General features: G+C 51.1%; 11 protein-coding genes across 15 annotated transcripts; 8 read left to right on the top strand and 3 right to left on the bottom strand.

The window, feature by feature from the left end:
- Positions 1-90: 90 nt before the first annotated feature.
- PPTG_10765 (hypothetical protein) lies at positions 91-1,928 on the top strand. The gene is made up of 2 exons (XM_008906183.1): positions 91-147; positions 216-1,928. The coding sequence occupies exon 2, from the start codon at positions 239-241 to the stop codon at positions 1,700-1,702; it is 1,464 nt and encodes a 487-aa protein (XP_008904431.1). The 5' UTR covers positions 91-147; positions 216-238; the 3' UTR covers positions 1,703-1,928.
- An 89-nt stretch (positions 1,929-2,017) lies between these two features.
- Positions 2,018-4,706, top strand: PPTG_10764 (CMGC/SRPK protein kinase; the record flags this gene model as incomplete). Its single annotated transcript, XM_008906182.1, has 3 exons — positions 2,018-2,057; positions 2,180-3,781; positions 3,853-4,706. The coding sequence occupies 3 exons, from the start codon at positions 2,018-2,020 to the stop codon at positions 4,704-4,706; spliced, it is 2,496 nt and encodes an 831-aa protein (XP_008904430.1).
- Positions 4,707-4,975: 269 nt separating this feature from the next.
- PPTG_10763 (hypothetical protein) lies at positions 4,976-6,265 on the top strand (the record flags this gene model as incomplete). The annotated part of the gene is made up of 3 exons (XM_008906181.1): positions 4,976-5,030; positions 5,098-5,130; positions 5,256-6,265. 3 exons carry the CDS (start codon positions 4,976-4,978, stop codon positions 6,263-6,265), a joined length of 1,098 nt encoding a protein of 365 aa, XP_008904429.1.
- A 101-nt stretch (positions 6,266-6,366) lies between these two features.
- Positions 6,367-8,977, top strand: PPTG_10762 (hypothetical protein). Its single transcript, XM_008906180.1, has one exon. The coding sequence runs from the start codon at positions 6,419-6,421 to the stop codon at positions 8,762-8,764; it is 2,346 nt and encodes a 781-aa protein (XP_008904428.1). The 5' UTR covers positions 6,367-6,418; the 3' UTR covers positions 8,765-8,977.
- Positions 8,624-9,694, bottom strand: PPTG_10761 (hypothetical protein). 4 transcript variants are annotated; one of them, XM_008906176.1, is made up of 4 exons: positions 9,590-9,694; positions 9,403-9,520; positions 8,916-9,329; positions 8,624-8,844 (listed from the first exon to the last, which is right to left on the bottom strand). In XM_008906176.1, exons 1-4 carry the CDS (start codon positions 9,671-9,673, stop codon positions 8,828-8,830), a joined length of 633 nt encoding a protein of 210 aa, XP_008904424.1. In that variant the 5' UTR covers positions 9,674-9,694; the 3' UTR covers positions 8,624-8,827. The 4 variants fall into 4 exon arrangements, with proteins under 4 accessions (XP_008904424.1, XP_008904425.1, XP_008904427.1 ...); XM_008906177.1 differs by having other exon boundaries at positions 9,403-9,694; XM_008906179.1 differs by having other exon boundaries at positions 8,916-9,520.
- A 96-nt stretch (positions 9,695-9,790) lies between these two features.
- PPTG_10760 (hypothetical protein) lies at positions 9,791-11,230 on the top strand. Its single transcript, XM_008906175.1, has one exon. It carries the CDS (start codon positions 9,858-9,860, stop codon positions 11,124-11,126), a length of 1,269 nt encoding a protein of 422 aa, XP_008904423.1. The 5' UTR covers positions 9,791-9,857; the 3' UTR covers positions 11,127-11,230.
- PPTG_10759 (hypothetical protein) lies at positions 11,219-12,360 on the top strand. Its single transcript, XM_008906174.1, has one exon. The coding sequence runs from the start codon at positions 11,370-11,372 to the stop codon at positions 12,147-12,149; it is 780 nt and encodes a 259-aa protein (XP_008904422.1). The 5' UTR covers positions 11,219-11,369; the 3' UTR covers positions 12,150-12,360.
- On the bottom strand, positions 12,203-13,587 carry PPTG_10758 (hypothetical protein; the record flags this gene model as incomplete). The annotated part of the gene is made up of 2 exons (XM_008906173.1): positions 12,203-12,306; positions 12,390-13,587. 2 exons carry the CDS (start codon positions 13,585-13,587, stop codon positions 12,203-12,205), a joined length of 1,302 nt encoding a protein of 433 aa, XP_008904421.1.
- Positions 13,588-13,926: 339 nt separating this feature from the next.
- On the bottom strand, positions 13,927-15,366 carry PPTG_10757 (hypothetical protein; the record flags this gene model as incomplete). Its single annotated transcript, XM_008906172.1, has 1 exon — positions 13,927-15,366. The coding sequence occupies one exon, from the start codon at positions 15,364-15,366 to the stop codon at positions 13,927-13,929; it is 1,440 nt and encodes a 479-aa protein (XP_008904420.1).
- A 1,449-nt stretch (positions 15,367-16,815) lies between these two features.
- Positions 16,816-19,017, top strand: PPTG_22771 (hypothetical protein). Its single transcript, XM_008906171.1, has one exon. The coding sequence runs from the start codon at positions 16,940-16,942 to the stop codon at positions 18,896-18,898; it is 1,959 nt and encodes a 652-aa protein (XP_008904419.1). The 5' UTR covers positions 16,816-16,939; the 3' UTR covers positions 18,899-19,017.
- A 19-nt stretch (positions 19,018-19,036) lies between these two features.
- PPTG_22770 lies at positions 19,037-23,999 on the top strand (the record flags this gene model as incomplete). 2 transcript variants are annotated; one of them, XM_008906169.1, is made up of 8 exons in its annotated part: positions 19,037-19,219; positions 19,288-19,506; positions 19,575-19,652; positions 19,716-19,845; positions 19,924-22,397; positions 22,462-22,543; positions 22,602-22,666; positions 22,750-23,999. In XM_008906169.1, the coding sequence occupies 8 exons, from the start codon at positions 19,037-19,039 to the stop codon at positions 23,572-23,574; spliced, it is 4,056 nt and encodes a 1,351-aa protein (XP_008904417.1). In that variant the 3' UTR covers positions 23,575-23,999. The 2 variants fall into 2 exon arrangements, with proteins under 2 accessions (XP_008904417.1, XP_008904418.1); XM_008906170.1 differs by having other exon boundaries at positions 19,924-22,543.
- Positions 24,000-24,642: the final 643 nt, after the last annotated feature.

Genomic DNA, 24,642 nt, shown 5'->3' with positions numbered 1-24,642 from the left:
TACACTATCCGTATATTGTGTCGTATACTCGTCCTGTGCAATAACGGTTACATAGCCGATGATTTTCTTCTTGGGCAACTTATGCTCATTCGCGCAATCGCCTCGCTGCTGGGAAGAAGAGAGAGAGAGAGAGCAACGCTTCATAAGGTGAAGTGCGCAGCAGGCCGATTGTTCGCAGCCTCGCTCAACGACGTCCCCTGGTTTCACAACTATAGACGCACCATATTATCAAACAAGTATGCAAGGCGACACACCCGTGGCAAGTCCGAGCGCAAGCGAAGTCGTGTTGTCTGGTGACGCGTTGGCAGGTATTGAGGACATGGGCGTCGTGGACAAGTGTAGTAACAGTGGCAGTTCACCGCCCATCGAGGCCAGCGCCGTGAGCGACACCACCATAAGCAGCAGCGACCGCTTTAGTTCCTGTTCCAGCTCGGACTCGAGCTCCGACGCCCTGGACGACGACTACGGCGCACATCTGCTATCCTCGTCTGACGATGATGACTTGGATGACGACGACGACAGCACGGAGGGGGACGAGGAGCAAGACGCACAGCCGGGCATCGTGAACCATTTTTTGGTCAAGCCCATGCCTTCGAGACTACAAGTGTGTCCCCTCGACGACCTGGCGGTGGAGGAAGAGAAGCGCCGGAGACGCTCGCGTCGGAACCTTAAGAACAAAACCAACGGCAAGAACGCCCCGCTTAACGGCGCTAGTCGCGATGCAGAGAGTCTGCCGTCGACGCCCAGTCCGATCATGGGGCGTACGCGTCGCAGCGGCAGCTCCCCGACACTCTGCACGCGAGATAGCACGACACCCGTCACTCGCAATCGCCCCAGCAGCGCTAGAGAAAGAAGACACACATCTGCCTCACCTGACGCGGCCGTTAGACCCTCCAACGGCTCTAGACTGGCACCCACCGTCCCTTTGCTTCGAAAAGATTCGGCGGCTATTCGAAGACAGTACTGGAGTCAACTGGGCTTTAGTTTATCACGCAGCGACTTGGAGAAAAGTACTGGACGCAAGAAGGAGCGTCGCGAAGGCTTGAAAGTGCGACTGAATGACGCCGACAGTGAGCGCGAACGCGGCGCTAAGAGCTTCTTCCAGTTCATCACGAGCTGGTATGCGCCTATCACAGCTGTGAGCGGCGAGGAGAAATCTTCGCGGAAAGGCAAGGGATCCAAACCCAGCGCAAGACAATTGCGTTCTTCATTATCTCGAACTTCAGCCTCATCCAGCAGTCTCGATGTCTATACACCGAAGAAAGGAGTGCGCTTTAATGAAGAAGCCGAGCTGTTTTACATTCCTCTGCACCGCGACTACTCCAAGCGACAGCGTGACTGTATGTGGCCGACTCGTGCCGAGTTTGTTGCCATGGTAGAGCGTAACTTGGATGCCGTATACGACGAGATGGAGCGTGAGTATGAGGCTCAACTGGAGAACGAGTACCTTGAGAATGAAGGTATGGCGCGGGAGGAAGCCAGACAACGCACTGTCGAGGCACAGCAGCGGAAAGCTGACGAGGCCCAGGCAGCAGCCGAGTCGCGTCGCAGTGTCTCGCCGCCGCTGAGTCGCAGCTCGAGCACCATGTCGACTGTGCCGTCGCTCACGTTATCGCAGAAGCAGGTGCTGGTGTCGCCTCGTGCTCGTTCGTCACATGATCTTCGCTTCAAGTATCTTAAACATCTCGGCATCGACAGCTAAGCAGCAGGATATGTGATTCGCGGCGAGGGAGATTCGATACTAAATGGTGAGGTCTGGGGCGGTACCAGCTCGCATGTAAGCGGTCTGATCCATACTGACGTCACGATAACTTATTTGAATGGACTATATCACATTTTTTTATGTGTGGAAGTAACCGTTGGACTATAAAAGTTGCAGTTTCTTACGATTGGTTGAAAGACTATACGTTGCGCTTCGTGATTGGCTCATCTTCTATTTGCACGTGTTGTTGGTGGCAGTCGGTCCAATACACTGAGAAGACCAGCAGCTCCTTTGGCGCGCTCTTCACGCATCTCCATGGACGCCCCCGCCGCGCGTTCCGCCGTCAGCTCTAGCTGTATGTAAACACCTCTGTCTTCTCCTTCTATACATATCCATATCATTTCTGTACTGCCTGCCGATATTCTCTTATTCTATCCGTTCTAATCTCATTCCCATTGTCTACATCTTGTACTGTAGCGGCTAAGAAGGGGCCTCCAGCCGCTAAGAAGACCCGCAACCGCAAGAAAAAAGGTCGTGGTGCGGTTCCTGCACCTCCAGTGGCTGCTGCTTCAGTGGCGACTCCGTCGTCGAGTCCAGAGGCTCTGGAGGAGGCCGAGTCTGGCTCCTTCCGGAGCGCGGAAGGCTCCACCTCGACGGCACGTCGCTCCTTCTCACCACTCAGCGGTAGCAGCAGCCAGAGATACAGCAGTGAAGAGGAAGAGGAGGAGAATTATGAAGAGGACGAGTATTCGTCTGAGAGCGAGGAGGAAGGTGAGAGCAGCTACAAACCCGGAGGTTACCACCGTGTATTGGTCGGCGAGATGTACAACTCAAGATTTGAGGTGCTGGAAAAGCTTGGCTGGGGGCATTTCTCCACTGTGTGGAAGTGCCTGGACCGACAGACGGGGGCTATGGTGGCCATGAAGGTGCAGAAGAGCGCGCGTCATTACACAGAGGCAGCCAAGGACGAGATTGAGCTGCTAGAGTGCACTGTACATGCAGCACGGACAGAGTATGAGTCAGTGGAGCAACAGGAAGCCATTAAGGTGATTCGTCTCGTGGACTCGTTCGAACACAAGGGACCCAACGGCGTGCACGTGTGTATGGTGTTCGAGATGATGGGGGACAATCTATTGACGCTCATCAAATACTACAACTACAGAGGAGTGCCCATGCAACTTGTGCAGCGCCTTACCAGGGACATGATGGAAGGACTTGCCTTTCTGCACGACAAATGTCAGATTATTCACACCGATTTGAAACCGGAGAACGTATTGCTCTCACATCACATCCCGCAGCTCCCGAAGATCCGCAAGGCACAGTGGGAAGCATTCCGCACGATGCGTCAAAAGGCTCGAAATGGGGGCACTACTATTGCCCCAACGTGTGGTGCCGATGGAACTCCAATGTCGAAAGAGGAGAAGAAGCGATTGAAGAATCGGCTCAAAAAGAAGCGACAAAAGCAGAAAAAACAAGGTGGAGCAGTGGACCGAGAGGCTTCGGTGGATGATATGGTTGCAAATGGCAAGATGGACAGCACTGCTCGCCCCACACTCACCAGCAATTCTGTGAACAAGCTGAGCAACAATTTATCGCAACTTTCGATTTCCAGTAGTACCGAGAATGAATCAGCTGACGACGCTTTCGTGTCAAATTTCACGGGACAAGGAGCCAATACTGACACTTGTATGTCGTCGGATTCAACGCGGACATGGTATTATCAAGTCGGTCAGCTCGGTGATGAAGAAGACAAAGATTGGATACATTTGCCTCCGGAGTTTGCTGCGAGAGTGATGCTGCTTCTTCCTGAGGGGCGTGTGGCTGGCTCTAAGCGGAAAGAGCGTGAGTTCACTTTGAGTGTATCAACTAACTCGGCAGTTGGAACGGAAGACGAAGTTGTGGAGACTTCATTTGTTCTGAGGTACCTGGACCACGTGGATGACGATGTGATCAGCTCTATCGAAGAGAAAATGCTAAAGCTACGTGAAGACAGTTCTCCGCGAAAAAGCACGTCAACCAAGGCGAAGTACCGACTCTGGAGACTGGAATTCGACGCCAGATATACACATGCCGTGCTAGGTATGACGTTCATTTCTGCTTATTGTAGCTTGTCTTATTGCTCACTTTTCTGTTTTTTGTCTCCCCGCTAGACTATTTGGAACGTCGTGTTGATGGCCTCCGCTTCTTGAACGTAGCGACTTCTTCTGGTATCGCACTGCCTGGATTCTTCCTTCCGAAGCCTCCCAGCAACGAAGATATTAAGAGTGCAGCGAAGAAAATGGAGAATTCTAAGAACGACGACGCTCTAGTAGACGTCGTGATACAGGGAATCAATCTCTTGCCTCTGGCTGCATCGGAAGACACGAAGAGCTTGGAAGTGAACCCACTACAATTACGTCTTGGCCGCTGGGCTAGGCGCTTCAACAAACTCGCCAACAGCGAAATGTTTAACCTCATGAAGCTCGACGCCAAGATCTGTGACCTGGGCAACGCTTGCTGGACTACGAAACACTTCACGAACGATATCCAGACTCGCCAGTACCGGTGTCCTGAGGTTATCCTGGGTAAACGCTACGACACGTCGGCAGATATTTGGTCCATGGCTTGTTTCGTCTTTGAGTTGCTGACTGGAGACCTGCTGTTTGACCCCAAGAGTGGACGCAACTTCAATCGCGACGAGGATCATCTGGCTCAGATGATTGAGCTGCTTGGCCGCATGCCCAAGTCGTTTACAGGATCCCAGCGAGGCTTACGAGAATTCTTCAACCGCAAGGGCGACTTGAAGCGTATCCGTAACCTCAAGTTCTGGAGCTTGCAGCAAGTGCTGATCGAAAAGTATCACTTCTCTCGTCATGACGCGGAATCTCTTGCATCGTTCATGGGTCCGATGCTGCGGTACGACCCTTCGAAGCGCGCTACAGCCGAAGAATGCCTGGCGCATCCGTGGCTCGCCCATGTGGATGATATAGAGGAACTCACGGACGACAAGAAGGATGGGGAATAGGACTAGATTTTGTAGATAGAAGATGTCGAGCACAAGGGAATGAACTTACCCTGGTGGGCATTGTGGACCAAATGGCTTGCAATTTGGTGCCTGGAGTCTTGTCGTTTGGTATTTTGGGCACACACAGCGCTCCTGTTTTGATGGCAGTCAGAGTGGTTGACAAGAATAGCAAGCCAACAAGACATAAAGCGAGTTGAGCTGCATTGAGGACGTGAAAGCCCCCTGGGCTGGTCAAATTGCGCTGTTGCATCTCTACTAACCACCTCGCCATGTCCAGCGAAAGCCCTGTGGATCTTTCAGCTGAGGAGCTCGGTGCACTGCGAGGTCTGTACAGTAATGTGTCAAGAATCACGATGGAGATTTTTAACCGAAGCGTGTATTCATTATTCAGCTGTCTTCAATGTGTACGACGAGGATGGCTCGGGTAACATCTCTACGGAACATATTCCTGAGATTCTGGACAAACTTGGACGAGATGCGACAGAAGGCAAGTCTGCGAGAAAACCTAAGTTGCTCATATTAAACTGATTGCTAATGCCGTAAATGCAGAGCTTCTGAATGAACTCGACGACTGTACGGGTGATAGCGGCATCATCAACTTCGAAGATTTTATATCGCTCATCCAAAACCACGTGCTTCGACAGCAACAGCAAGAGCAAGAACTGGCAGGTGGCGGTACTGGCGGTGATCGACTTCATGCCGGTCCAGACCCTAAAGTCATGGAGTTCATCGCGATCTTGGAAGAATATCGTCTCAAGTGTGAAGAAGACGGCAACTACCTTGAAGCACAGCGCGCGGATTCGCAGCTAACAGCACTGCGTCGACAAGAATTTAAACGCCAATCCAAGTCGCTCAAAGCACGTCAAATTGCAGAGCGTCAGGACGTCCAGATCGCCCACAACATGCAGTTTAACGATTTCAATCAAGCCTGGGATCAATATATGGAGGAGTACGACCGCATGGCTCAAGCATACGTGAAGCAAATGACCGAGAAACACGCTGCGGATCTTACTGCGTTCCAAGATAAACTACAGCAAGAAATCCTCGAGCGGCCACCGAAATTCTCCAAAGAATTGATCGAGTGGCGTCGTCGACAGCATCGCCTAGCACAGCAGAAAAGTTATGCGGAGGCACAGAAGATCAAACAGATTGCAGATGAGGTGGAAGCCGACGAACGCTCCAAGATGGGCGACGAGCTACGTGGTGCTTTCGCACGCAAGGAAGCCAAACTTCGTCAGCAGCAGCAAGCGGAGCTGGCAGCGCTGTTGAAGCGCATTGACGGTCGACGCAAAGAGCACTTGAAGCAGCGCAATCTGGACTCGAAGAGATTGCTGCAGCGCAACCGCAACGTACAGTCCGTCCTTGAATCGAAGCAAGTGGCGGAGGCCACCAAGAAGATTCAAGATATCAAGATGAGTCTTATGCCCAAAGAGAGAGCTGCTCCACGTGGACCGTTCAACGTGATCCCACCCCAAGCGCGCGTTATTCGACCGAAGAAGCCAGCCACTTCTCGACCGGCAGAGCTCCCATCCACCTCACCCATCGACAGCCAGCGCTAATAAAACCATTAGCACCAGATAACTAAAAATGAACAACGTAAAAAGTCGATGGCTACATTGAAATAGTCATGATCATCACTCCTGCACATCACATTCATGTTTTCGCCCAATCGCAGTGCGGTACAATTCAGCGATACCGCCAGTAGCTCCAAGATGGACATCGGCCGCGTACTGCTCCGAGACGCGCACTACGTATGGCGCGAGCGTGTGGCTGTTTTGGAGAAGGATGCGGTGGTGCTACAAGCTCCGTCTTCGGCTTGGCAAGCAGCAGCATCTGCAATCTCTCGCTCCTCGAAGAAGACGAAGTCGAAGCTGAAGCCGAAGCCTAAACTAACCAAGCAGCGCAGCAAACCGAAGGCATCGCCGCCTGCTGAGCTGTTGCCTTTGGACGGATCATTGAGCTGTGAGGGGATCGTGGTGTCCTCCGCTCATATGCACTCAGTACGTCTACAGGACCTTCGCTCCGGCCGCGAGTTCCTTGTGGATGCCACTTCCAAAGGGAAGAAGCAGGTGTGGATCGATCTCTTCGCTAGCGCTCGAAGTAGAGCGAATATCAGTAGTAATTGGCGTGGAGAGGTGTCGCTGATGGATACAGAGGACAGCAGGGAAATAGTGGGGAGTGTACGGTCACTAACACTGCTGGACATGCAGCAAGCTGTGGAGATGCTGGCGGCCGCGACGGATAGCGACACAGAAGTAGCAATTGTTCGAGGCTACGATGTGGAGAGCATTCTTCTCGGAGACGGTAGTGCAGCGGATTTTACTGAGAGCGAAGCATCTGTATTGGCTCGTAAACTTGTGGATGAGGACGTCCTGGTACCATTTTGCTGCTCGTGCAGCTTTGTGTACCGTGCGGACAGAGTGTATCGCTTGAATACCGATCATCGTTTGGTTAAGGAAACACAAGTCATGACAATTAATAGTGAATCGGAGGAAATTCAGCAGGATGGAACTGAGCGATGTCGTGGTCACTTGTTGTGGCAGCACGACAGCGTGTTTCAAGAACTGTTAGCGCAGTTCGAGGATGGAGAAGAAGGTATTTCAGGGACGGATGGGGTTCAAGCTTTACTACGCTTTGGAGCGTATAGTGTTCCAACTGCTTTGGCTTTGGCGAACGAGCTCTTACGTCACGATTTTATTGTGGAATGCTCGTCCAGCGACAATAACTCGTTTCAGATGAACACAGCGACCAGATACAAGAAGGTATGCATAGAAACCTCGAACAACGATGTCGTAGACGACAACAAGCGCCGCGCTGTTGTCTCGAATGAACGAGCGACACGATCGTTGCAGGATCGTCACCGATTGGAAGCACAAGTGCAGAAGCTGAAGCAGAAGTACATGCGGCTCCTCAACTTATTCTGCTTCTGCTGCGTCCTTGTGCTGCTGAACGCTCTCGTCACCACTGTGCTGTTACCTGGTCCACTCAAACTCAGTCTTGTGACAGGGCTATTATTATGGCTGACTTTGAGTGGCGCGACGGCTACTCTTTCTATCAATTTCCAGCCACGGAACCACGAAGAAGAGCTTATCCAACCTCCTCAACCCTTACGCGACATGAGCGAGAAGACACTTGATCTTCTGCATTTAAATCGGAGCCCGATCGCTAAATCTTCGTCTAAAAACTATTCTGCGAATAGAAGAAGATCCGCAACAACAGACCTCATGCAAGATTCCATGGACCGCGCTGTGATCACGCTGACACGCGCTGAAGAAGCTGAGGTGCACTCGTTCCGCCTGGCAATCGCTCAAGCTGCCTCCGTACATATTGACGCGACCCATGTGTTCGCGGATGAATATCTTTTCAGCGTCCTACGCGTAAAAAATCGTGCGTTTGCGTACGCGGTGACGAAAATGGCTCGTATCATTGAGTGGAGATGCACTTACCAAGTGGATTCGATCACCTGGGATGACGTAAAGTCTCAGTTGGCATCGGGGAATATGTACTGGTATGGTTACGACTTCCAGAATCGCCCAATTCTTTGGGTTCGTGCGATGTTGAAGGACTGGACGACGATGGCAAGTCGACGTGAAGCGGAGGTCCGTGCGCACGTGTACCTGTTAGAGCTTGGATGTCGACGGTTTATGCCGCCTGGAGTCACTACGTACACTATTGTGACAGACTCGGCTGGATTGGGTATGGCACAAGTTGATCTTCGTCTTATGCGTGGATTGCTGGATGTGTGTGTAGCCAACTTCCCTGATCGAATTGGTCTTGTTCATGCTGGTCCGTTGACACGCTTCCTCAAGTATATAACGTCGTGGCTATGGCCATTCCTACCCATACGTCTGCGTGGCAAGGTTTCACTTATGCAGGACTGTGCTATGGAGCTAGCCAAGCACATGGATACACATCTCATCCCACTGCACATGGGCAGCACCACTATGCATAACCTTCGTACACCAACGAATAACCCAACGGAAGCTGACGATATTATGGAAATCGATTACATGATCGATCAACAGAAGCGCTTTATGGAGGAACAGAAGATTCAGTAATACCTCTTTTGCATTGGAACGAAAGGGATACCGTATAACAGGTTATAACTGCATTTAATGCAGTTATCCTCGCTTAATTTCTGTTGGGTTAAATGAGTAAGTGTCAGTCCTTATCGCATCATATCTATGCATTGCCTTCCAAGCAACGTACCGAAAGTGTAGAATAGCTTGAGATGCTCAACATGATCGTCGTCGACGAAGATGAATCTGCCCATGTATTTGCCGCGATAGAAAAGTCCCGACGGAGCTTCCATCCATTCGTGACGAGGGAAGACGAACACATAGTTTTCGGAGCGCGGGGCGTACGAACCCAAGACGATCTCATCGTTCGTGGACAGCACAGTCTTTTTGACTTTATTGCGGAAACGCAATCCGCTTACAATCGCCTGGTTGATGCGAAAAGAGATGACGAATCGATAACGAGAGCCTTCGGCCATGACAAAAGGCGTCGTGCGCATGTGCTCCACTCCCTCTAAAGTGTCCAGATTGTACACAATATTCTCTCGTCCGTCCTCGAACTCGACCTTAAACTCTTCCACCACCACGCGGCGAGTGTCATTAGCGTCTTGCAACAACAAAACACGAAGATGAGATGTAGCAATGTCAGAGGTCAAGGTGTTGACAAGTATTGATCGGACCTCCTCGATCTCCATGAGCAGCGGAGCCCAATAGTTGCTCCTTGTATTTCCGTAGACTTTCGTCTTCTGCGTCTTTCGCCAGCAACTCGTCCACCGACTTGATCGCTTGGGTGCTCATCTGCCCGCACAAATGTCATCCGTGTCAATAACCTGCAGCATTCTTGTCACTATTCTTTCCAGCACGCACTCGATAGCCCGACGGTGACAAGGCATCCTCGCTATCTCGACTACTGATAGCACTGGTCTCATCTGCAGTAGCAGCGTCTGCCATGTCTTCTCGCCAAGCACGATCTTTCTCAGATGGGTACATTCATCCGAAAATAGAATTATTTTAGAACACGTCGAAATTAGTTCGTTATTTTCGGGTGTATTTTATTTTCGTGATTATAGTTGGTGGTCACAGTCGACGCAGCGCAGCCATTTATCATTCCATTCGACTAGCAGCTCCGTAAACGATGCCTAAGGCCGAGAAGGGGAAGCCCAAGCGTGCATGTCCGCTGGAGAAGCAGCTGGCCTATGACAACAAGCCGTGGTATGATCAGAGCAGCAAGAAGAATGCTCGCCACGATGTCGACGACTCAGACGACGATATGGCCGAGGACGTAGTGCCCGAGAAGCTAAGCCGTCGCACGTTGGCGCTGGCCAAGCAGCAGCAGGCGGAGGAGCAGGCCCGACACAACAGAAATAAGGCACAGACATCTACCAACGTACAGGCCGATGACAGTAGCGACGAGTCCGAGTCCGAAGCGGACGAGGACATGGACGAGTACGACGGCCAGGACCTCGTGCGTATCAATGGCGACTACGTGGAAGAGGTGGAGATCTGCGAGGACGACGAAGAAGCCCTTGCCAACTTCATGGTGGGCGCGCCTGAGCGTCGCAACCTGGCCGACATCATCATGGACAAGATCTTTGAGAAGGAGGCTCGTGAACGTGGCGAGATGGAGGACGACGAAGCCCCGCAAAACAGTAAATTTGACCCCAAGATCGTCGAAGTGTACACTGGCGTGGGCAAAATTTTGCAGCGATACACGTCCGGCAAACTGCCTAAGGCTTTCAAAGTGATTCCGAGCTTGAGCTACTGGGAGGACATCCTGTGGCTCACCAGCCCTGAGAAGTGGTCTCCGCACGCCATGCGCGCTGCTACGCGCTTGTTCGCGTCCAACTTGAACCCCAAGATGGCACAGCGTTTCTTCAACATCTTTTTGCTCGAGCACGTGCGACAGGATATTCACGAAAATAAGCGCCTGAACTTCCACTTGTACATGGCTCTCAAGAAGGCGCTGTACAAGCCGCAGGCGTTCTTCAAGGGCATCATTATCCCGCTTTGTGAATCCAGGAACTGCACGCTGCGAGAAGCTGCTATTATCGGCAGTGTGCTTTCCAAGGTGTCGGTGCCAGTGATCCACTCGGCTGCGACGCTAATGAAGCTGTCCAGTATGGAGTACTCGGGTGGCAACAGTATGTTCATCCGCGTGCTGCTCAACAAGAAGTACAGTCTGCCTACACGTGTGATTTCGGAACTGAGCCAGCACTTCCTGCGTTTCACGTCGGACACACGCAAGCTGCCAGTCTTGTGGCACCAGTCGCTGTTGGTCTTCGCACAGCGTTACAAGAACGACATCCCGAAGCAACACAAGGAGGCCATGAAGCCGCTACTGAAACAGCACTTCCACCACCAGATTACGCCTGAGATCCGTCGCGAACTCTACAACGAGATGTAGATAGGCACGCATGGGCAATACCACTTAGTTTTGGATGCCATGCATGTCCGATATATAAAAGTTTACATTTGGTCTTACAAATACTGTGCTCAAAGAGTTTCTCATATCCCACATTTACAGGATCTACTAATCTCAAAGTCCAGAATCCGTGCCAGCATCTATACTTACTTCAATTTACATTCTCACAGATTTTATCCGGTGACGATAGCCATCTTAATCGAGCTCCTAGAAATCTTACGAGCAATGACGGATTCTGCGGACGCGTTCGAGTTGGAACGCTCGCTGTTCAGCGAGAAGGGCGTGTGGTTCTACCAAGTACCGGCAGGTCAAGTGACGAGTCTGGCGCCACGTGCTGATGCTTGGGACCCGGAGCATCCGTTCCTCACGGGCTCGGTGCGAGTGATGCAGAAGGGAGATGCGTGCTTCGTTCAGCTCTTCGAACCTGTAGCAGACGAAGCCGAGGCTTCTGCAACCCCCACACTATTCGCTCAGTGTCCATTGCAGATCTCACGCGAGCTGGCACTAGACGTGTATGTGCACGACTGCGTGGACTCGTCGCGCTACTTTATGCTGCGCGTGGAGGACGAACAGAGCGGACGTCGCGCCTTCGTGGGCATCGGCTTTCCAGATCGCACCGCGGCGTTTAACTTCAAAGCCACACTGCAGGACTACGCCAAGTATGCATTGCGGCAGCTGGAGGTGGAGCAGGAGACCGCAGAAGCTGCAGAGACGTCGGTAGGCGAAGGAATGTCTCCTAAGAAGGACCTCAGTCTGCCACAAGGAACGACTATCCGGATAAACCTCAAGACCAACGGTGCTGACGATGGAGAGAGAAGTACACGACGTCGAAGTAGCGGAGAAGGGAGTGCAGTGAGTCCAGCCAAGGTGCCGATGATCCCGCCACCGCCGAGAGACTCACCTTCGTCGACAGTGAAGGTGCCGGCTATTGCGCCTCCGCCAACAGTGGCGGAACCGGCAACTGCTGTGGATGATGAAGATTGGGGGGACTTTACGTCGGCCTAATAAAAAATGATGTGAAAGTACATGCAGATGTCAAGTTGCTACGGCTAACTCGTCTATTCATTAAATAGAAGCAGCATCTTGATGATGATGATAACATGTTCCACTAATAATGACCCGGGCCAACACCTCAGCCTCAGCTTTTCAGCTACATTTGCAACTAGCACGATAAAAGATGGAAGTTTGTTAAACCCGACATATACAGGAAAATGCACTTGAAAAACTGAGTTTCAAAACTCAAACCTGTTGCTCGCTCTCTTGATCGATAAACCTGATCCTCATTTGCATTCATCTGCGAGTGCATGAATCGCGAGAGTTCCTCCGCGTCTGCAAAATGCTTCCGACACATTTGCTCCAACTTCGCAGTGGCATCGTTATCACCTTCCAATACAGCGGTGGCGTTACGCACAATAGCCTTGTTCTTCTCCTTCCTTTGGCTGAGCAGATAGTCCATGATGCGGGAATTCGCACCCTCGATCACGTCCAACGCCTTCTCGATGAAGCCTTGCATCACCGACATTCTGCTTTCATATTCGTTATTCACCCCCAACGAAAGGACCTCGGCTTCTTCATCAACATCGCGCACTTGATGCTTGCTGGGTTCTCTATTCATTGAATCCAACAATTCAGGATCCTGCCCTCGTTCTGAGTTGCCGCTCTCTTCAACTCGATCTAGCGGGGCGATAGTAGACGCCGGGGCTGTGTTGGTACGTTGCTCACCTTCTTGCTCGTCACACGCACGACTGCTACTTCCTTGATACTCTTCACACTGTAGCGTCGAATTAGGCGTTGAGCTTCCGCCTACTGGACCGCTGCTGACAGCCACATCTTCACGGGCAATAGAGCCTCCTGATGGTAATTGGCGTGCTTCTTGTCCGCTAGGAGCACCAACTTCCCGACTACTGGCAGCCTCATCCAGATAGCGGAATATCGTTGGACTCATGCGTGGTAGCATGGTGAGCACCTTGGGATTACAATGGGCCGATAACACACGTTGATCATGATCGGTCAAACTAAACCACCATTCCCAGGGCCCTTTGCTTAAGACAAATCGTTGCGCAGCTAGTAACGTCTGCATTGCTGTTTGCGTCGCTCTCTTGGTTCGACCCGAGCTCCCACCTAGATCCATGTATTTAGCATGTAGAGCCTCGCTGCCGAGACTGCGTCCCGGTGTATGATCCATGCTCTCCACATAAGCACACGCCACCAGCTCGAGTTCACGTGACTCCCAGTGGGCCCTGCTACTAACCTTAGTAGAGCTGACACCGGTGTAACGAAATTGATCTGGATACTTCGGCTCCAGTCGTAAAATTGCATTGTACACATCGTCGACAAGAGGACCACAATTTCTTGGTCCGCGCTTAGTTTTGCCATGAGCAGGTCGAAAACTGCCCTCGCCTCCGAGGCTCATTGCCACTTGCATGGCTTTGTAGCGCTTCATTAGCTGCTGACACTTGACGATTGTAGCCCTCACGCTTCGCTTTTAACTGTCCGAAGCCTCCACAAAAAACTTGTGCAGTTCTTGCTTGAACAAAGGTGAAGGATCAATCAGCAACTCTCGAGGATGCGCGTGTAGAGCACGATCAAAAGCAGCAACGAGATAAAACTCATCGTCGGGACTCCAACTCGGCATCTTGGTCTTTCGCGGAAAAATGACAAGTGACCAACTAGTAGCTACGAGTCCGCCCAAGTCACGCAGTTCGCAGCGTCCCACCTTCAACATGCACTACAGCATTTTTCATTACAGTTGGAAACAATAGCAAATTTACTTCTGTGCACTTTAGTTCACAAGTACATCCAGGAAATCACCAAAAGCGTTGAAAAGCGACGAGGCTTCCTCACTGTCACACACTCTCGTCAGCATCGAAATGCTAGACTGGAGAATGGGGTTCAGTTCCTCGTCCGAAGAAGAAGCACTGCTTTCACGTTCGAACGTCGCGTCTGTCACCTCCAAGGGACCAAGCGCCAATGGCTCGTCGTCGTCATCTACGTACTCGAAGCGAGAGGCGTTTTCTTCTCTCCCCGTTACTGCATGGGCAACGCCGTCAACCACCTCGTCCGACACATCAGCCACTAGAGCTGCAGCATCTATCAGCTCGTCCAATGACGGCAGCACGCTGTACGCTTCCTTCATCACATGCACGACCTTGTTCAAGCCTGTAGCTGCACTGACTGATGCTCCTGCTTGACGGTAGTTCTCTCCATCCAGTGATTCATGCAGGATATCCCGACACAGCAAGAAGGCGTCGTGCGCTTCTTCACTATTCACCGTCTCGTAGACCCATTTAAGCAGGTAGAAGGCATTCTGAGGCCCCAGAACTTTCACCAACATCTTCACTGTAGCTCGCGTCTCAGCGACTGCTTCTTCTTCGGTAAAGCACCTTTCCACTGCAGGTACCAACGCTCGTAGCATCCGATACGAAGGCACAGCAATAGCATGTGATAGCACGTTCACAGATGCGTTCCCAGTGATATCCATGCCTTGCCACACGGCGTTCGAGACGGATGGTGGAATCACGTAGCTCACCGTCTTCCCTACAGCTCCAGAGATCGTGGACGCAGTGGACACTGCACCGTGTGTGATGCCTCTAGCCACGTGCATCCCTGTCCTCGCTACGAGTCCAGTAGAGGCCACAACGGCTGATGTAGCCAACTGATGAGACGTTGATACTGCGCCGGATATCTTGCGTCCACTGTACGTAGCGACTCGTGTGGGGATCGCCACGGCTGTGGACACACCGCTATGTACCAGTCGCACTGGAAGGAAGAGCAACTGAGCGACCCCGCTGCTCTCCTCATGCTCTTGTGAAGGCTCTAGCAGCTCTATGATCTCCTCATTGTCGCTGCTGGTGGAGCTTGTGCTGCTACACGAGTGTTCCCCGAACAGATCGGCTTTGTCTTCTTCCTGCTCTGACCTCGTCCAGGACTGCGCGATACTGGCGCGTACATGATTAGTGAGGTAAATGGGGGCTGCCACTGCCATAGTCGTGGCGTGGACGGCCACTTTGCCTGCTGCAACGTATGGATACAGCACGAAATTCGCAGCGGACGAAGCGACGCCAAGCGTCGTCTGTAAAGCGGAGCGCTGTGTGTCCTGAGCGTCCTCCGGAATCGATTCTAGGTCCTCCATGACCACGATCGTCTGTTGCTTCTCCTCATCCGCTTCACTCTCGCTCTCGTTGAAGGCCTCGCTCACTAGACACTCGCCAACGTCGGTCATCTTAGCGACGTGGAAGAATGCGAAGTGGAGATCAATTATTTTTCTGTAAAACTGTAGCATGTATCAGATTGAAGAGGTGAATGGATTGAAGAGGTGACAAGGTGGCCGTGGCAGATGACGCGACATGACGACGATCGACTAAAGTACGGGATCGACTGCAACTTGCATGGCGATCTTTGTGCACTGCACTGCCTCGGATCTTACGCGTTTCGGTCGTTGGACGAAATGCGGTACGGGCAACTTGCCCGGCAAGAGGCTCCAGTCTTATGAAACAGCCAAGCAAGGGTTCTTTAAGGTCGCGTTACAGTGAATAAGGTAGTTTTAGGCACGTGTTCACAGTTCATGTCATGTAACGCTGGTCTTTTGCAGCGATTCGACCACCTAGATTTCTGCTTTGAGTCTGGAAGACAAGGCACTGCAGTAACAGATAGCGTAGCGCGGATACAGTTTGACTTCTTTCGATACAAAGTTCTGTGAGCAGCCAGCAGGTGTCTGAAGCTGATGGCGGAAGGTGACCGTCTCGCTGGTCGCGCAGAACTTCAGTGGACGGTGTACTCACAATGATCACACTGCTCGTTTGTGGCACTTGACCAGTAGCGGCGCAATCATCCCTGGTCATATTCGGGCTGTGTTGCTTCGAAGCGTGGGTCCAGCGTTCATTTCTGGTGTACAGCACCACAGGATCGACTCAAATGGTCTGTCGAGGTCCGTTCGCACGCGAGATTTGCACGTGCCACCAAGTTTTACGCTCGGGAGGAAACGATCGCTGTTGGGAGGCATACCGCTGCAGGCCACTTCTTGCCAGAAACCTTCTCGTGCACAACTGCCGCCTCATTCGTGGATACCGCTCGCAAGTTGCAAGTTGCAACTTGCAAGTGCGTGTTGGATAAAGCGTTATACCCACGATACATGTACAACGCTGTATGGTGGGACCCTAACCAACGCTCCATACAAACGTCAAGTATCGACAATGCTGGACGAGTGGAACACGCCGAGTCCACAAATTATATGTGAGGACTCGTGCATTGAGAACAGCTACGCCAGGAGGTGACAACACTATTGTACGCATACGCTTCCATGCCGAGAACGCATTGTACTCTTGCGCTCGATGGTTTGAATAGCTTCACCTTGATTGAGAATCACTTTGGCCCAAAGCACTATGTAGGCTGCTGTATGCGATTTGGCGAGTGATTGGTTGAAAGGCCAAGTTCGCCCATCCCCAAAACTGCCTTGTAGAGCAGCTCTGTTTTAGCGACAAATCGTTTTTCAGTACAAATTCGAAGAGCATTTTCTCAAATCTTACATGTAGAGCAAAGGAGCATATTTGATCCCATACACTTCTATTATCTTCAACACATTTTCGATTTTAACAGCATTTTCCTTTTAGAGCCTTTTAAACCTGGCGTTCGTTCTCTGCGCGTTGCCTCCTCTCCCTTTTCTACTTCCGTCTCTCTTTCAAACTCCCTCCAGAGTTAAAAAGTCCGAGCGAAGGCAGCACAAGTTCGGCGCTCGCCAAGTGTGTCGGTGTGCGTTGTCGTCTCCTCTCTCTGCTCCTGCGACGCCGGAGGCGCGTATGCAGGACTCGCAGTCTTCCACGCACTCCAAGTCGGCGCTGCGCTCGCCGCTCACGTCCAGTCTGGACGAACAGGGCAGCACGCCCAGCGCCTCGTCCTCGTACTTCATCGAGGGCCCGTGGGAGCAGCGCAATCGCCGCTTCCAGAACGTGCTGCTCCATGTGTGCAGCTTCATCCTGATCCTCGAGTTCGCCGAGCGCGTGAGCTACTACGGTATCAACCAGGGCCTCAAGAACTTCATGGGCAAGCTCGGCTGGTCGCAGGTCGGCTCCAACTCTCTCAAGAGCACGTGGACCTCCATCTGTTACCTGTCGCCGCTGCTGGGCGGCTACATTGCCGACGAGAAGTGGGGCCGCTTCAAGACGCTCTGGGTCTTCGGAATATGGTACACTATCGGCGCCTTCCTGGTCACTGTCTCGGCCTACCCAACATTTATGGAGCCCGAGCACGGCAACCACTTGGTCGCAAACATTCTGTGCCACATCGGTCTCTTCGCCGGCGTGGCTGTGGGCACAGGAGCCATCAAGGCCAACGTCATCACATTTGGCGCTGACCAGTTCGACCCCAACGACCCCAACGAGGTCACGCAGAAGGAGCATTTCTTCAGTTATTTCTACATCGTCATTAATCTGGGTGCCATTTTCTCATACGGTTACCTGTCGGTACTATGTGTGGAAGGCTCGGGGGCCATCACGAAGGAGTATGGATATTTTGCCAACTTTTTCATCTGTGGCGGAGTGATGGTCTTTGCATACATTTTGTTCCTGTTTGGCGCCCCCAGATACGTCCATTTCGCACCACAAGACAGCGCACTCACCAAGTTATGTACGATCGTGTTGGGGAATTGTGCCTTTAGTTTCGAGGCGAGGATGCTCTACTACGGCTTGATCGCGTTTGGGTCGGCATTTCCACTCAATTTGTTGGCGTCTTTTTTGTCCGACTGGTTGTCGGTTGGACAGTATTTGTCGTACATTGTTGTACTCTGCTGTGCTTTCGGGATGTACGCATGGATCCGATACGGGATGAACACAGCGTATATGGACAAGTCGAAGGCGTCGAACGGCGGTAAGTTTAACGACGAGACGGTGGACGAGATCAAGATGGTGATTCGAGTGCTTCCTTTCGCGTCCTTCATGATCATGTGGGAGTGTGCGTACGACCAGCTAGATGCCAATTTCCAGTCCATCGCTCAGCAGTGCGACCTGCGCGTGGGCGCCGATAACGTCACAGATGTGGACGCGATACAGGTTCCCGGTGCAAGTCTAGGTATCTTCGATCCGCTTACGATCATCATTCTGATTCCTGTCCTGGACGGGTTTGTGTATCCGCTATGGGGAAAGATCTTCGGACGACCACCAAGTGCGTTCGGTAAAGTGCTTACCGGGCTCATAGTGGCGATGCTGACGATGATTTGGTCCGGGTTCTTTGAAATTATCCGAAGAAACAGTGGCGCGATCACATATCTGGACGCTGATGGCACAATTCAGACTATTCCAAACAATGGATCCGGAGAACCGATGAACCACACGTACTGGGCGTATGCTATCCCCATGTATGTGTTGACGGCTGTGGCCGAATGCCTGATCAACGTGACAGCCTACGAGCTGTTCTACACAGAGGTGCCTGTGTATCTTAAGAGCACATGTCAGGCTATCAATCTGTTCATGGTTGCCATGGGTAGTAATCTCACGTCAACGTTCACGCTGCTATTCGAGCACTACATCACCAATGACCTTAATGACGGCCACTTTGAGTACATGTACTGGACGCTGGGAGCGCTTAGTCTAGTGAACATTATCGCCTACGTGACGGTCATGAAGTGGATGGAGTTCGGAATGGTTCGCTTTGACGCTGATGACGAGCTGCTCGATGGAGCCGTGTTCGACAGCCATGGGGTGGACATCACGAGCATCCAGCGGCATTCGTCATTCGAGAGCATTTCCTTATCCCGAGGGTAGTTTCTCTTCTGGGATCCTTCGATGGTGGTCTGTTGATACGATTATTATGGGTAGGGAGAATAAAAGAGTTTTTTTGCAAGTCTGATGCAGTTTCGACAAATATTTTAAGCTGTGAGTGACTTGTCGAGTTTTACTTTGATGGCCAGCAAGAAAGCGCGCGTGCGAAAGGCACACGATGGAATACGCTTGAGCTCGCTTTCTCCTGAGAAGCGAGGGCCTGGAGCTACGGGGAGACCTCATGCGGTAGATGAGCTTTCTACAGTCTTTACTTACAAAGAGATACCGGATGAAGTGCTCGTTGGCACGGAACTAGACTTGACGGTAAGTGTCGTGCACAGGTGGATGATTCCTATTCGCTCATGTGGTTGCATTTTGAATGGTTTTGGTAGATTTGGTCTGTGGTAGCGTCTGATACATGCTTGGCGAAATTATCTCACGACTCTGTCGTTTCTGGATTGGCGAGTCCTCCGAGGTTGCAGCTGCAATCCAACCAGTTAGCGGAGATGCTTCCATCCGCTGCTAGTGCTTTGGCTCTCAATAACGCTTCGATGAATGCGCTACCAAAACCACAGAGCATTGTTCGAATAAACCTTGCTGGGGCAGATCAAGTGCGGACCAAGTAGATTTTGTTGAACTAACCATCCACGGACTGACGATTTGCTATGTGTGGTGGTAGATCACAGACAAAACAGCGCATACAATTGCCAGGGCTTGTCCAGAACTGAAACATCTCAACTTGGAGCGGGCTTTTAAGGTGAGCGCATACTCAACTAGTCATGTTTGTTTTGAAATCGTCTAAATAATTTACATTTTTTAGCTGACAGATTCCGGTATTCTCCATATCGTGAGCTGCTGTCGAAGTCTTGAAACGCTCAATCTCAGCTACGTCACAGCATTGCAAAGTCCTGCTCTTAGCTGCATCGGAGAGCTGCGCCTCCCATTACGGTGTGAGCTGTTAAAAAACGTATTTCCTGTCGAACTCACTTGATTTCTTTCTAACGCTTTTTTTTTCTTATTTCGAGCAGCACTTGCTATCGCTGGTTGTAACCGAGTTCCAGATTATTCACTTCTGCGCGTCTTCCAAGCATGCTCTACACTCGAGTCACTCGATCTCTCGTTCTGTGCAAACGTGACTGACAATGTTCTGTTAACTTTGGGCAAGACTTGCTGTAAAATACGACAATTGAAGCTTCGAGGCTGTCGTCAAATTTCCGATACTGGTGTCGTGGCGCTTGCAAATTCTGGAGGTGTCAACGGTCTGGTGCTTTTGGATTTAGCGCGTTTTGACCTGCAGTACAAATTCAACGACATTTCATTACTGGCGCTAGCTGAAAATTGTTTGGTGCTGCAGACTCTGATCCTCTCTGGCTGCGATATGGTTACCAACGTTGGGATGGATTGGTTGGCGTCTGGTTGCAATGCGTTGACTTATCTCGATGTTTCAGGCTGTACAGCTCTGACGGATCTATCACTGCGTGCTATTAGCGAAAGTATGCTTCAACTTAAACACCTAAGTATTCGGCATTGCGCGAAGGTATCGGATCAAGGGATACGGTGTCTGTCTTTGGGTTGTCCAGAACTGGTTTATCTGGATGCAGAGGGTCTTCCATTGCTCTCAGACTTGCATACTACGCAAAGTACAGGTGGTGACGTGTATCGACAGGGAATTGCGGCTTTGGTTGCTGGTTGCCCCATGCTGCGTCATTTAGACTTGTCGAATTGTGTCTCCATTTCCGATGGAACGTTACATTTTGTAGCCATGTCATGCTCGGAGCTTGCTTCATTGATACTTTCAGGGTGTTATCGCGTTACGAGCGTTGGTGTTAACGACGTCCTGACCCATTGCAGCAAATTATCTTGTTTTAACTTGACGGAGTGCGATCAAGTGACAGACCAAGCGTTCGTTGGGAATTATCGTCGACACCAGCAATTAAGTTCTCCAATAAAACATAATCCGTTACGAAATACACCGAACCAGCTACACGTACTGCGTCTCCGAGGCACACATATATCGGATATGACGCTCAAGTGGCTCAGTAAATACTCCCCATTACTCCGTGAACTCGACGTGTCTGGCTGTGCAGGAATCACGGACATGGGTTTATTAGCACTCACTGGATCTGTAATGGCTACATCTCTCCGAAATCTTTACCTTCGCAACATTGAGAACATCACTGCAACTGGAATATCATGGCTAGCTGAAAAATGCACGAAGTTAATGACATTGGACCTCACTGGGTGTCCGAAGATTCGTTCATTCTCAATCAAATCGCTGGCTTCGTCGTGGAAATTTGCAGTCTACAGCAGCAACGATCAGTTCAAAGGCATGATAACTCGTCACCGTGCTGAAGATTGGCTGTTCATCGAGGAATACGGTAATTGCTGGCGAGCTGCGGTTCATATCCAATGCATGTACAGAGCTCGGGTAGCTCGAAAGATCGCACAACAGAAGCGCGAAGAGCGTTTGATCTTGTGGGTAGCCACACGCTTACAGAGCGTCTATCGCGGTCGTCAAGCTCGGAAGTATGCTGTCCTCTTGCGTCTTCAGTTCTACAAGGAGACGGAGGCTGCCACAAGAATTCAACGCGCATATCGTCAGCTTCTAGTGAGACGAGAAGCTCAACGTTTACGTGAGATTCGTCATCAAGAAGAAATGCTACGTGCTGCTCGAATAATCCAAGCTTCTTGGAGGAAAAAGCGACTGCGAGAGAGGCTTCAAAGTCGATATTTACGACGTTTAGCATACGAGGAGAAGCTACAACGTAGTGCAATTCGAATTCAGCGACACTGGAGAGGCAAGAAAGGACGAGAGCGAACGAATTTGCTCCGTGCAGCGAAAATTGCCAAAGAACGCGAGGAGTTTGAAGCTGCCAGACAGTTGCAGAGCGTTTATCGTATTCGAATGGCACGTCGGGCAGCAAATTTGAAGCGTGAAGAGCTAAAAATCGAGGAAATTCAGCGAGAACGTGCAGCTTTGGTGTTGCAGAATTGTGTACGAAGACACAAGGCAAAGAAGGAGCTTCGAGCCATGCGAGCGTATGTAGAACAAGTGAATCGAGCTGCAACTTTAATCCAAAAGAGTTGGCGCGCGAAGAAGAAATATCAAGCGAACCAAGTGATCGTGATGGTCCGACAGAAGAAACGTGAGAACGATGCGGCTGTGAAGCTTCAAGCTGCTTGGAAGCGTCGGAAAGCTCGAATAGAAGTCAACTTGATGCGGTTAGCGAAAGATTTGTACCAGCAAAAACTGGTCGATGCGGTGCTGATGGTACAAACAAATTGGCGTGGACGTCACGGTCGACTGCAGGCGCGATCGTTAAAGCAAACGGCAATGGAGAAAATCTCGCAGTTGGTGAAGATCCAACACCACGCCGTCACATTCGTGCAAGCACATTACCGTGGATGGAAAGGACGAGAAAAATATCGAGAGGCACAATTGAACAAGAAGAAACGGTGGAAAGAGATCACCCGACCTGAAAACGGAGAGAAGTTCTACTACGTACGGTTATTGATGTGCTTATTAATTTGCTTGATTGTTGATCGTATACTTTTCTCTTACGCAGAACCGAGTCACTGGTGAAGTTCGATTCCGGCGTCCTCAAGACATGCTGGATCTACTGCCGAAACCTCTTTGTGAAAACTGTGGTATGGTTGAGTAAAAGGTATGAAGCGTTCGATAGTGATCATTAACTTGCTGTTGTAGAATCTCCAACAACGAGTGAGGCGACGATGGAGTGTAAGGACTGCGGCGAGATGTTTTGTAGCGTGGTAAGTGTATATTATCTTCGCGTCGGTCTATTCAATGAAACGGACCGTGTTGCTCATCAGAAGTTCCACTCCTTGTTGTCTAGTGCTGGGCCAAAGTTCATTCGGGTGGTCGACGGAAGTTGCATGAGTTCCGAGCATTATACGATTACTACAATCGACGTGTAGACTATGGGGACTGGGAGTTCCCGTCTCGTTGGCCATCAGAGATCGAGCAGGACGAGATGGACGGTTGGGGGTTCCGCATGCATCCACGCCGTCGTCCGGATGAAGTGCAGGGTGCATGGGAGCGATACGTGGACCCTGATACCAAGCGAGAGTGGTTCTACAACCGTGAGACGGACGAGAACTCGTACATCCCACCAGAAGGATTCATCGTACAGTCGAACGGCGAAGCTTCAGCCATGACCGAGTGGATCAAGTACTTTGATGAAGGGCAGGGTGTGCAATACTACTACAACATCAGGACGCAAGAAAGCACCTTCGATCGACCGGCGACGTACGTGACGCCGCGTATTTCGCCGTCAACAGCCGCCAGTGCGAGCCAGGATGGTTGGGAGAAGCACGTTGATCCGCAGAGTGGCTATCCGTACTACTACAACCGCTTGACGATGGAGAGCGTCTTTGCCCGTCCGATGGGTTTCGTGACTGGGCGTGAGGAGGGCGTGGGGCTACCCGGTTGGGCTAAGTACTTTGACGCGGTGAGCGCTAGTTATTACTACTATAATGCGCAGACCAATGAGAATTGTGTGGAGAGGCCTGATGAGTTCGCGACGCCCCGAATCTCAGCGGCGGAAGCTGCTGGTGACGGTGGAGACGAGGGCTTGGCGGAATACTACGACCCCGTCACGGGTAAATCCTATTTTTTTAATGCGCGCACGACCGAGTGTCGACAGGCCTCGGCCACGTGAATCTGCAAGAACTGAGAAAGCACGTTGAAGTCGAAGATGCAAGCAAGCACATTAATGCGCATCAAGCGACACGACAAGAGAATCTCCATGTGTCGAACCGCACGGCAGACACGCACCCGTCACGTCGATTTCGATGCACGACAGCGTGACAACTTCAGTTTCGAGCCAAGATGGCTGGTGGAGCGGCAACGAGTTTACAGAAGGCGAGAACGACTGCGGTTCGTCATGCCAGCGATTCCCCACGTAGCTGCATAGACCGTGACGGGGTGCAAAGCTTGACTATTTGGTCTGTACGACTCTAGATGTACATAATAGCGCACGAGTCGCTGTTAGTTTTCTTACGAAGTTAATATTGATGCGCTTGCAATACGCTGTTTCCAGGGCTTGACCTTATCGGGTATCTCAACTAAGTTACCGATAGACTCGAGCTGCGAGCCCGAAACATGTTTGTGGCAGGCGGCGCATGCCATAAGCACGCTGGGCTCCTATCCGCTTCGATCTGATGTTTACACTCGTATAGTAATCGCTGACTGGATTGTACACACTGCTGCTGACGCACTAACTTGCAGCAAAACGACCTCCCTACTTCTTTCCATTATCCATACCATGTATTTATCTTGAATATAGGTCCATCAATCCTGCCTGAAGTGTTTCTTCGCCCGTACAGGCATGTAGCCTTTGGACAAGTGGGAGAGAAATAATACCTGTAGCGAATTTGTGAAGTAAAAGTTAATTCCTGGTATCTCATGGAACATATTACACCTTTTGGAGTGGATATTAGAGCGGACACTTTGGATTTCATAGTATATCACAATAAAGTCTCAACGGTGACATCACGTTCGCAGGCCACGCTCGCGGTAACTTGTGCGGTGTACGTGACGTCACGAACGAGGCACAGTGGCCCACGTGATCACTGGTAACGCGCTTGCGTTTGAAGTTTATAGGCTTTGGCGCGTATTTCATGTCTTCCGTAGCTTGTGTCTTTTCGCTGGCAACGGGTCACCTGCAAAATCGAGTCCTGCGCGTCAGCATCAACCGGTTGCAAATAGACCTGTCTATTTCGTGAAG

This window comes from Phytophthora parasitica (genome assembly GCF_000247585.1).
Source record: "Phytophthora parasitica INRA-310 unplaced genomic scaffold supercont2.23, whole genome shotgun sequence".
Lineage (NCBI taxonomy): Eukaryota > Oomycota > Peronosporomycetes > Peronosporales > Peronosporaceae > Phytophthora > Phytophthora nicotianae.
This window is presented reverse-complemented; position numbering and strand designations above follow the sequence as displayed.